This window comes from Amblyraja radiata, chromosome 6 (genome assembly GCF_010909765.2).
Source record: "Amblyraja radiata isolate CabotCenter1 chromosome 6, sAmbRad1.1.pri, whole genome shotgun sequence".
NCBI lineage: Eukaryota > Metazoa > Chordata > Chondrichthyes > Rajiformes > Rajidae > Amblyraja > Amblyraja radiata.
Window position 1 is genome coordinate 30637956 of NC_045961.1, and position 12863 is coordinate 30650818.

Here is a 12863-nt window from a genome sequence, read left to right on the forward strand (position 1 = left end):
TGTATAAATACAATAATAAAAATGTAAAGAAAGAGAGAACGAAAATAATTTGCACCTTTTTTTATATGTAAATAACATGCATCATTTGGACACACTCCTGCCCATGAGAAACGGGACCAGCACTTAAGAACAAAGAACAGAACAGCACAGGAACAGGCCCTTCAGCCCACAATGTCCGTGCCGAACAAAATGCTGTTAAAATAATCATATCTGCCTGCACATGATCCATATTGTGCCATTCTTTGCATATCCATGTGCCTATCTAAAAGTCTCTTAATGCCACCGTCACATTTACCTTTACCTCCTCACCTGGCAGTGTGTTCCAGGCACCCACCTCTCCCTGTGTAAAAACATTGCCTTCAACATCTCTTTTAAACTGCTGCATGACTTCCTGACTCTTGTACTCAATGTTCTGATGAAGGCAAGCATACCATACATCTTCTTTACCACTCCATCTACTTGCTGCCTCTTTCAGGAACTTGGTCCCTTAGATTCCTATGTTAATGATCTTGCCATTAACTGTATACTTTCCCCTTACATTAGCCCTCAGTGTAATCCTCAGTTGTTCAGATTAAACTCCAAATGCCATTCTCTGTCCATTTCTTTAGCCCCATCTAAGTTAGTCCCACTTGTCTGTGATTGTACCATATCATTCTAATCCTTTCCTATTCTTGTACCTGTCCAAATGTCTTTTAAATGCTATTATAGTGTCTGCCTCGAATACTTCCCTCTGAATGAAAAAGTTGCCCAGATTTGTATTGAATCTTGTCCATCACACCTTAAAAATATTTCCTTTTGTTTTTGATGCCTCTACCCTGGGTAAGAAAACCTTTGTGCATTCACCCTATCTATTCCTCTTATGATTTTATAGGCCTTGAAAAGACTACTTCTCAGTCTCCTGCGGGCCATGGAATAAAGTCTTAGTCTAGCCAACCTCTCCATAAAGGGGCTGTCCCACTGCGGCGACCTAATCCGCAAGTTCAGAAGAGTGTGTGTGTGTGTATGTGTCTTCGACCTTCAAGCTCGAGGGCACTCGCCTGAATAACCTCGAGCTGGATCAACCGTCAGCGATGAAACCGCGAGCTGGATCGACCGATTGACCGCACACACACACATACGCATCGCAGATGCGTGGGCAGGGAAAGCGGGAGAGTGCTGTCTGAAATTCACACCCGTGATGAAGAGGAAGGTAAAAGATGGCTGCAAGTTTGTTAGAGAGCACGGAGGGGGAGAGAGAAGGGGGGGGGGGGGGGGGAACACTTTGAAGAAGTCAGACGTTTAATGAAGTTTAGCGGGCATTTAACATTACCAGTGGGTTTTCCTTGGTGCTGAAAACTCCAATGAGCCAATTAAAATGCCCGGTCAGCGAAGGAGATTGCCTACGGCTGCCCTCGACTGCCTGTAACTACCTAGCGACCCCACTCCACTGCACTACGAGTTCAAAAGAACCATGCCGACCAATGTTTACTCGCTGAAAATGTTCAACATGTTTAAGAATTTCCGCGACCTAGCTAATGACTGGATAGCACAATGTCATGCCATTTAACGTATCACCTCCCCCATTTCTAGCTTTTCCACTCCAAGAAAACACACCCAGCCTGTCAAGTTTCTCTTCAGAGCCAAGAAGCTCCATTGCAGACCACATACATCCCTGGTGCATCTCCTGGGTAGTCTCTTCCAGTTCAACTGCATACTTCCTATTGCACGGTGAACAGACCTGCGCATAGCTTTGTCTAATCAATATTTTATGTACATAAACCCATTGTATGCCTGATTAAATATTACTGATCGTATGCCTCATTGTCACCTTCCCGTCAGATAACATGAACCATTCTACATTTCCTTTAACATCATCTGCTTTGATCCGTCATTTTCACACTTTACCCTTCCATATCTCTAGACACACTTTCCCCTGACTCTCAGTCTGAAGAAGGGTCTCAACCCAAAATGTCTCTCCAGAGATGCTGCCTGTGCTGCTGAGTTACTCCAGCATTTTGTGTCTATCTTCGGCGTAATTCAGCATCTGCAGTTCTTTCCTACACAGCACTGCTGCTCTTATCTTCTATACCCCAGTTAATGAAGGCAGGTTTCCTGTGTGCTTTCTCATTCATCATGCCTAATTTTGCTGATGGACAGGTCTTTAGATACACCCTGGTTCCGCTATCTTACAATACCTCAAGTCCTACCATTTATTATATCCTACATCTTCTAGCCTTATTACTTTGCTCAAACTGCATGAATGCAAATCTTTCTGGATTAAATTCCATTTGCCAATTCACCGCCTAGGTTACTGTCTCTTCAATAACATTTTGCAGCTGAAGAATGCCCTTCTCTGTGTCAAGAACTTCACCAATCTTTGTGTCATCCACAAACTTTCTAATCATATCTCCTACATTCACAACCGATTGTAAGTGTGTACAACAGAGCAATGGTCCCAGCACCAATCATGGGTTTCCAGTCACAAGCCTGTTTTGCAGACAATTTGCCAAACTGCCCTGGTTGCTGCAGGCTTTTACATTTTGTACCAGTTTGTGGAATTTTATCAAAGGCTTTCGTGAAGTTCAGTGAACTACATTAAATATACTGCAAGAGATTGCATGTGAAGGACATGGTCAGGTTAAATATCTCTCAGATATTAAGGCAAAGGATTCCCCAATTTCACAGTTTCATGGGTGACTTCTGATTTGCCATTATAGCCAATCTTTAGCATATATTTAATGCACCAAATGAAATCCAATTTCAAGGTGGTTATTTGCCTTTTTGTTGATCTGTTTGTTGTCGCCCTATACATTGTGACTCTTTGCACACTTGCGTATTGTATGCAAAACAGTGAATCTCACTGTACCTCGGTACGTTTGACAATGTACCATTCCTTCATACATTCAAGTGTGGATATGGATGTGTATTAGCATTATTACCAGTGCTCTCGCTTTCTACATACTCTTGAGTAACTTTCCAATGCTGCTTAACAACAAAATCACCATGTCAGTCTATATTAAGTTGGTAATGATACAGAACAAATCAAAATTGAAAGAAACATTAGAATGAAAGATTTATGTTGTAGGTTTCATCAGCAATTCACTACAAGATTGATGTGTCTCATTATTTTTTTGTTTATTGAAGTGATATCCTAGGAAATAGTGTAATAACTCTAAACAGGACTTCAGGCTCTTGAATATGAGCAAATAAGACAACGGCAATATCTACCAAAACTGCGCTATGAATTTTATATTAGTAACTAGTGGCCACGTTAAATTATGTGACTGACTCTACAGCATTTATTTCTTCATCTACTCAAGTCCAATTCTTCAGGAACTTTTAACTTCGGAATCTAAATGTCCTGCTTTTTAAAAATGGAAGAAAAAACAAACACAAAAAATCCAGTAAAATATCTGAACATATTGCGATACTGGTTAAAATAGGGGGGGAAGGGAGGGGAGGGAGGCGGGGCACCGGAGCAAACTTACACGGACCGGAGGAGGTAGTTGAGGCAGATACTATTGCAACATTTAAGAAACATTTAAGACAGTTACATGGATAGAACAGGTTTAGAGGGATATGGGCTAAACGCAGGTAAATGGGACGAGTGTAGATGGGACACGTTGGGCCAAAGTGCTTGTTTCCACACTGTATGACTATGACTCTTATACATGAAATATTTCAAGGCTTTGCTCTAAGGATCATAGTATAGATGCACTAGCTTAATGTTGATGACAATTTAGTCATGAACTTTACAAATGCTATAATTCTTATCTTGAGAGTTAAAAGTTTATGAATTATGCTTCAGGAATAAAACTTACTGTAAGATATACAGATCTTTGATTCAAAGCAGGGTTAGTGTACAAGACTGATTCTTGGAGTGAAGGTGTTGGTCGATGAGGAGGACTTGAGGAATCTTGACCGCACTCATTGGTATTTAGGTAAATAACGATGTTGTCACTGAGATGCATAAGATTTTGAGTGAGTACATTTGTCTCGACGGAGCATCCAGAACTAGAGTATATAGCCTTAGGTTAAGATATTGGTCATTTAGAACTGAGTGCATGTAATCATTTCCAAGCCTCGAGTGGTCAAACTGAATTTTTATACCATATATTTGTTTTTCCCTGAAATATAAAAATCAATAATCATTACTGCAATGTCTTCAGGCTGTAAGCAATGAACAAAACGTGGCATAAAGTGCCATCTTGTGGCAGTGTTACAATAAGCAGTTATGTGTACGTGGACCATTAACCCAGAGAACAATTTAGATTCCACTGTGCAACACTGAGCATCAATTCAGCATGGAAGTAATCTGGAAATAAAATGATACATCTTCAAAAACTAATCTAGAAACTGTCAGAATGAAGTAAAACTGGTCACAAATGTCCTCTAATTTTCCGAAGGAAATCGTCCAACCTTACTGGGTTTGGTGATGCCGGTTCCAAATTAACAAAAACACATCTACTATCTAAAGCAACCAAAGAACCACTTCAAATACTCAACTAAGAATGGTCAAAAGATTGAAAAATTAAAAAATAACCTTCACAGCACCAATATGGTGCATAGCTCTGTCATATTCATACTTTGTTTTAATGTAGGATCTGGATATCCTAAATTGAAATAATCTCGTATTCTGTCTTAAACTTCATGTTAGCTAAGGCAACTTTGCAACTGAAAGAAAGGAAGAAGGTTGGTTGCAACAAGTCAATAAAACAGCTTAGTGGCTTCCACCAGGAGCAGACTAGGCTCAGCCAACATCCCCTTTGATCTGTGATTCCATCATCCTTGATACCCAATCCTTCTGGATACCCGCATCCATCCCAATGTCCAACCAACTCACATTCACTCCTGTCTCCTTCCAACTCTACCACCTCTTTCCAATTCCACCCAAATCCTCTACCTGATATTCAATGACTGGCTTGAACTGGAGCCACAGGACTACCAGACTGAGACCCTGTTAGCCTTTCAGTCTGACTGACTGTGGCAGGCAATAGAAATATGAGAATGGGAAATAGAATAGATATAGGAAATAGAAAAGGGAGATTATGATGGACTTCAGAAAACAAAGCGATACACATGCCCCTGTGTGCATTGACGAAGTAGAGATGGTTGAAAGCTTCAAGTTCCTTGGAGTAAATATCATCAGCAACTTGTCGTGGACCAGCCATATAGTAGTAATGACCAAGAAAGTACACCAACGAGATGGCATAGCAAGTTTGGCATGTCCCCAACAGCTCTCATCAATTTCTACAGATGCGCAGTAGAAAGCATTTTATCAGAATCGTCACAACATGGTTTGGAAACAGCTCCATCCAAAACCGCAAAAAATTGCAGAGAATTATGGTGGCAACCCAGACTATCACACAAACTAACCTCCCTTCCATTAACTCCATCTGCACCTCATGCTGCCTCGGCAAGGCCACCAGCATAATCAAGGATGAGTCTCACCCCAGACATTTCCTCTTCTTCCCTCTCCCATCAGGCAAGAGTTAGAGAAGTGGTATAACGCAAACTTCCAGATTCAGTGGCAGTTTCTGCTTGCTCTTATCAGGCAACTGAATCATCCTTTCATCACATAGGAAGTGGTCCTGACCTACCATCTACCTTAATGGAGACCCTTGGACCATCTTTAACTGGACTGTACTAGACTTTAGCTTGCACAAATTATTATTCATTTTACCCTGTATCTACACTGTGTGATCATGTATTGTCTTTCCGCTGACTGGGTAGCATGCAACAAAAAAAGTTTTTTTGCTTTTTACACGTGTCAATAAACTAAAATAAATATTGTTAATCTTGTCAGGATCAACAAGTAACCTGTTTTTTAATACTGTTAAATGTACACCTCCTTCCATCTCAGATCTGACCCCAAGACTCTGCTTCAGAATTAGATGGAGTACAGGAAGGAGATTGAGAACCTTCTGATTTAGTGCCAAGCCAACAACCTCACTCTCAATGTCAGCAAGACAAAGGAGATTGTAATTAACTTCAGGAAGTGAAGCTGCACAGACACCCTGGTAAATATTTTATTTGGCCGAAGTAGAGATGGTCGAAAACATCAAGTTTTTAGGAATAAATACAGTATCACCAGTAATTTATCCTGGACCAAGCGCATGGCCAGGAAAGCACACCAACTCTACTTCCTTAAAAGGCTTAGGAAGTTTGGCATGCCCCCAATAATCCTCACCAACTTCTACAGATGCGTTGTGGGGAGCATTTTATCGTGACGCATCACAGCATGATTTGGGAACAGCTCCAACCAAGACCACAATAAATTGCAGAGTTGTAGATGCAGCCCAGACCATCACGCAAACCAATCTCCCTTCCACTGACCCCATCTACACTTCACAAGGCTTTGGCAAGGCAACCAGTATAATCAAGGACCAGACTCACACTGGTCACTCTCTCTTCTCCCCACTCCCATCAGGCAAGACATACAGAAGCTGGAAAACGCATATCTCCAGATTCAGGGACAGTTTCTTCCCAGCTGATATTAAGCAACTGAATAGTCCTTGCGCCAGATGCAGTGTGGTCCTGATCACCCATCTACCCCAATGGGTCATTTGAACTATCTTTAATCATACTTGATCTTGCACTAAATCTTGCACCCTCTACACTATTGGCAGCTTGATTGTAATCATGTATACCTTTGACAGGATAGCATGCAACAATACGCTTTTCACCATACCTTAATACATGTGATAGTAATAAATTAAACTAAGCTAAAACCAATCTGGAAGCAAATAAGCCACCAAATCAATAAAACCTCACTTTTATTATTGTACAATCAAAAGCAGCCCTTGGAAGTTGAACTATACAGTGTGTTCACTTGTTAGCCTTTCATAACGAGGTCTGAAAATTGAACCCAGGATAGAAGAATAAAATAGGTTTCTGTTCCCTTGGTTCTATGTAAAATTGATTTTATCAAGCAATCCATAATTCTAATGAAAATATTTATCGGTAGGCTTTAGCAGTCAACTGCAGAGAGTGGCAAACAAAGAACACTTACGTAGCTTAGACTGCATTCTTCTGAGATATTATATTTTTTCATCCCTTGCTCCCTTGTACCAAAGATTCAAGCTGGGGCACTGATATCTTTAAAGTTACTCTTAAGTGTGGCAACTTTGTTTGCCTCTAACTTCGGCTTGGAGAAGTAGTACTGTGTTCCATTTTCAGGCACTGGCATAGCTTACCTTGGTGAGTTAAATTATTTACCAACAATTAATCCATAAAAGTGTACTAGGCGGGAAATGGCTATTACACCATGCAATCAATGCATTTTTATTTGGTCAGCAATGATATGATAGAAAATTATATTTCCTCAGTATATCCTTTGCAGATATAAAACACATTAAAAGAACATTTTATTCTGCGTCAAGCCTGATAGAGGTAAAAATAGAGATTTGAAATGGGCATTAAAATAAACGAAGTAGGTTGTAAAACGGTCTTACCATTATCGTCACATGAATCAGACTGAAAGGAATTGAGTGACTGGACTTCTGAATTGCTGCCTTTCGTACTTCCAGTGTAGCCTGCTGCATCTTCGACAATCTCTACTTTTCCTACAGCCAGAGGATTTATCAGAATTAATATATCTCATTCATTCCCTGTGTTCAACTCTACAATTTTAGCATTGAAAGGAATTTGTCTAAGAACAAATGGACACATTTCATAGAAACAAAATGCTGGAGTAACTCAGCAGTACGGGCAGCATCTCTGGAGAGAAGGAATGGGTGACGTCTCGACCTGAAAGTCACCCATTCCTTCTCTCCAGAGATGCTGCCCGTCCCTCTGAGTTACTCCAGCATTTTGTGACTGTGTTCGGTGTAAACCAGCACCTGGAGTTCCTACCTACACATTATACTTTACGTATTTTATTAAGTGGCATGATTTTACTAAGATTAAATTTATTCAGCAGGATCTCAAACAGTTTATTTCCTGACGGAATAAAAAAAAACAGCAAATGGCAGAAATCTGCATTTTAAACTAAAAATGCTGGAAGCAACCAATAGGTTTGACAGCATCCACGGCGGGTGAAATCAGAGTTAACCTCAGAGCTTGGTGGCTTTAAATCTTGTTACTTCAAAATAAAATAACAATGATCCGCAATATGGATAATGTAAGATTTTTCTGTCATCTTTTACAATGATAATTTTCTAATATATGGAAGTATTTGGGGAGCAAAAGAATGGATTGCCAACAAGGTAAGATTTACTGTTGGTTTAAAGTAATAAATTGTAATAATGTAATAAAGTAAGGAAAATAATTAATGTCTTGTTTGAAGTTTTCCGGAATTCTAACTGAATTTTTCTTTCTTTTGTAGTAACAAACAAGTTTGTTTGTTCACTGAGGAAGTATGACTCAACATTGAAGTAACAATTACTAAAGTTTTGAAATTGCTAAAGAATATACTGAGTAACTTGTCCAAAAATAGCACAGCAGATACAAACTGAACCTGGAAAGCAAAGATACGTGAAGTTAAGAATTACCAAGATCATTCGCTGGGCCGTTCTTTTGCAACTGAAAACAAAGGGAGAGGTCGCAATAACTGGGAAAATTATAACTTTTGTAAAGTGGATATTTCTTTACTAAGAAAATTCCGTGCAAGAGAACTGTTCTGTCTTTGAGTCTGAAAATTCACACAGCTCTAGCTAATGAACAGAATTATCCCAGTACTACTGTAAATGCTAACTACTTCTCTGCAGAAGACATGACTTGGAATATAGTTAAGGGCCTGTCCCACTTGGGTGTTATTTGCGCGTCACGCCACCACGCCTCACCATGCGCCATGCATGCGTCATGCGCGCCATGCGCGTGTCACGACGTGCCAACCAATTTTTAGGATGTTGCATAAATGATGCGCAAATGACCCCCAAGTGGGACAGGCCCTTTATGGATTGTAGTCTTCACACAGGGTGTATGAAATCAGATGGTCTGATTGTCACTTCTATACAAAGTTAAATTAATTATTCTCATCATTCACAGAGTCACGGGCTGGAGCAATAGTGTGGCATCAGAACACCGCTGAGAGTGAAGTAGTCAGTAAAGTTGAAGACTCAAGGTTAATGGACAGGGAACATTTCTAATTTGGGAGTGGCTAGACTGTGGGATCATTCAGTATCTTCCACAATGAATTAGAAACTACCATTGAGAAGTAAATATCGGGAGAAAAGATGTATCAGAGAATACACGGGTTCCAGCCAAAGTATCAGCAATGGGGTTTAAGGCCTCCTCTTGTGCTGGAAGTTCACAAGTTTCTCTCCTTGCCTGTTCTTGGTTCTTAGAAATTCTTGCCATTGCAACAGATCCCAGAATTAGTGCTTCCCTTTCACTTTCAAAGTATCAATGAACTAGGAAACCCAACAAACTGAAGGAAGACCAAGAATGGGTTAATGTAGGAAATATAACCAATGCCAGGATATTTAGCTTATCAGGTGTAGAGGATATACTGTGTCCATTTAGAGAACAAAGATGCTTGCAATTAAAGTCCAGGTTCCTCATTTATTGCAGTCAATAAGGCAACTTAATTAGAGAGGCAATTGTGTAAAAGGAAATCATCGAGGTAAATAGAAGGTTATCTAGTAAAATTGGAAGAATCAAAGGCATATTTATGTTGAAAGGTTTCATTCGGTAAAAAAGCGATACATGTGATAAGAGCAGGGTGAAAAAGTTACGTTAATCGTGCTGAATAAGGAGCCCATTATGTGAGGAATGAACAATATTTAATGTTATTAATAAGGGATGTTGAATTAAATTCTCATTAAGGAAATTGTTTCTAACCTATTGTATGAACATAGAACGTAGAAACATGCAAATGTCACGCGTTGAAAAAACTGTGTATAAAATGTCAGATTCTAAAACATTTTTGGATTATTAAATCGGATGAACACATTTGAGCCCCCAATTGTCTCATCAAGTGTAGATGTAGGAACTACATATAAGTTCAAGCGTAATTAATTTATATCCTTAACAAACCTATGTGTCCTGAGTTTAATACAAGAAATTATTGAATTGGTGATAAACTGTTTAATTCTAACGAAAAACATTTTTTTCCCTTTCAGCATACATGCTCACACCCCATCTAATTAAATAGAACTCGCAAAAAAAAATCATAACATCTTAGTTGTAGTTTGACATTATCTGCACTTATAGATTAACATTTTTGAAAATAAATGTCAATCTGCATGATGACCAAACTTCATGTAAAGAGTGTGTAGGAAAGAACTGCAGATGCTGGTTTAAATCGAAGGTAGACACAAAATGCTGGAGTAACTCAGCAAGACAGGCAGCATCTCTGGAGAGAAGGTATGGGTGACTTTCCGTGTCGAGACCCTTCTTCATGTAAAGAGTGTCACCTTGAATAAAATACCAAACTTTCTTAACTTCATTTGTTCCTTGTTCACTGACACACGGAACAACTGATAGAGCGGTAGAGTTAGAGCGGTATTACATTCATTTCCTTCCTACTTCTCGATGAAACATAGAAATGAGGATGGGAGAGATACAAAGGAAAAACACACAAGGAGAAATAGTTACAACAAAAAAGGATATTCTTATCATCTAACAACAAGGATAAGATAATAGTCATTACCATCTCTCTCGGTATCCCACGTGTTCTTTCTCAGTGAATCACAGTCAGAGACAGATCGAGTAACTGATGGGAGATTTGGGGCAACACTGCACACAACAACACCTCTACGTGTAGTCAGTAGTCGAGGAGAATCAGGGTGGAAGGTGCTCATTTCTTGGTGTTCTATCCCCAATCCATCAATTTTGTCTAAATTGTTTCTTGAGTCACTTTGGAAACATGGAGTATAAGCCATTGGTCTGACTGGCACTTGGGGAGGACCTCCAGTCTCTTGATATATCTTACGGATATCGCCATTATTCCTAATAATTTTGAATTGCATGCCATTAGGTTTATTGAGCAGTGCTGCTGTTGCAGGATCCTGAACAAGGGTAATATTGTTACGTGCATGTTTCTTGAAGAACTTCTTTCGGAAAATTGCAAAGAGTACCACCAGTGACATGAGAATCAATAAAACAACGGCTATTCCAATGAGCTCCTCTTTTCCAACGTAGGGATGTCCAGGTTGTATATTGGGCACAACCATAGGTCGGAGATCGCAGTGGAGGCCCATGAATCCTGAAGTACAGTTGCACTTAAATGAGCCTAATGTGTTGAAGCATGTTCCTCCATTGTGGCATTCTTCTATATCGCATTCATCAATGTCTTCTTCACATCTGCAGGAAAAAATAACATTTTTTTAAATCATCCACGCTCCAAAAGAGATTTTATCTATTATACTAAGGTAATGCATTTTATCAGAGGTTATTTCATTTAGGATTTTTTTTATCATTCGTTTCTTAATTTTTAGACTTTGTGGCCTCTATAAAAGAAAAAAGAAACAAACTGAATCCTTCATTCACACAATAATAATGGTACAGGTAGTTTGTTGAATGTTGCAGAACACTGCTCCATTTTCCCTTAATATTTACAGATGAATAAAAACAAATTATTTTCCACTGACTCATTGCTTATTCATTCGGAGAAATTCTGCTGTGCAGTACAATACGAAGGACAACATGGTCCAGAAGTACCATTAGTTGAGCAATAAAATACCTAACTCCTTTTTGAATCCAATCTAACAGATATTAATCATTTTGTGCCCTTAGTTTGCTAATAGCATTTTAATTTACGCTGTACAGTGTCAAACAATTTTCCATATCAGTCAATCCAATTGTCTCCATTTTTAAGTGAGCGCTGTGATATATTTTCTTTTATTTTGCCTTCATGTGTATTTATTTTTTTACGTCTGCTAATTAACAGCAATTAAATTCTGGCTGATCTCAAATACTTCAAAACTAAATTGTGCCTCAAACTCGGAGGTCAGATAAGGCCACATAATGAAATGTTGGGTACAGTATTGAGCAATAGGAAGGAAACTCACATCAAACCAACAAAACCCGCCTTGCAGCTGCAGACAAAATCGTTGCCAGTTGGATTACAGGAGCCCCCGTTCTGACAGGGGTTTGGGTAGCAGGCTGTAACTTCTGTCTCACACCGATTTCCTGTAAACTGTGACAGGCAGCTGCATTGATAACCTGTTGAAGCAGAATAGCAGAATAGCATGGATTTCAGAACATTATTCCGAATGCATTAAAGCAAGAGCATGGCAAGCACTTTGTCTCAGGAAACAGAAGGAAAACATAGAGAATCAGGAGTATCGGTCCATCAGCTTTGCCTTACAGTACCAGATTTTCTTCTCATTTAAGAATGTGTTGTTCACCTGCCCTCCTCAGTAGACTGGAGATATAAAGAAACTGCAGGTGCAGATATCAGAAGCAATGAACAATCTGCTGGAGGAATTCGACAGATAGAGGAGCATCCGTGGGGATAAATGGTTGTGGCAAAAACTTGCATCAGGACTGAAATATCGACTGTTCCTTCCCCCCCTCCTTGACCCGCTGAGTTCCTTCATCAGGTTGTCTATTGCTCCTCAACAAATTCTATTCACATCTCACAAGCTGACAAGATGGGAGGATATAACGCCACTAACGTTCCTGCTCATTTTTATAAACCAACAATATGGAGTGTGTGAATTCAAATCATGATAAAAGATCAGGTCAATTTCCACCCCACAATCAGAGTCTAGTATGTTGTATCAACATTTGGTAGTGAAACTAAGGCAGATATTATCATGTACTAATAACATGCAGTACAATTTCACCATGGCAGCGCCTTAGATATAGCAAAATACAAAGTGCTAGAGGAACTCAGTGGGTCATGCAACACTTGCAGAGGGAATGAGCAGTCGGAAAAAGGATCCTTCCCCTGAACGATCACTTGTCCTTTCCCTCCACAGATGCTGCCTGACCAG

At 39.6% G+C, this 12863-nt stretch overlaps 1 protein-coding gene across 9 annotated transcripts in view; it reads right to left on the bottom strand.

Annotated features, from left to right (window-relative positions):
• Positions 1-12863, bottom strand: part of fat3 (FAT atypical cadherin 3) — a 657225-nt gene that overhangs the window by 16385 nt on the left and 627977 nt on the right. For all 9 annotated transcript variants that reach the window (XM_033022431.1, XM_033022433.1, XM_033022434.1 and 6 more), the window contains 3 exons: positions 11934-12087; positions 10574-11226; positions 7434-7544 (listed from right to left, as the gene is read on the bottom strand). In XM_033022431.1, coding sequence (XP_032878322.1) covers positions 7434-7544; positions 10574-11226; positions 11934-12087 — 918 coding nt within the window. The remainder of the gene's footprint in view (positions 1-7433; positions 7545-10573; positions 11227-11933; positions 12088-12863) is intronic.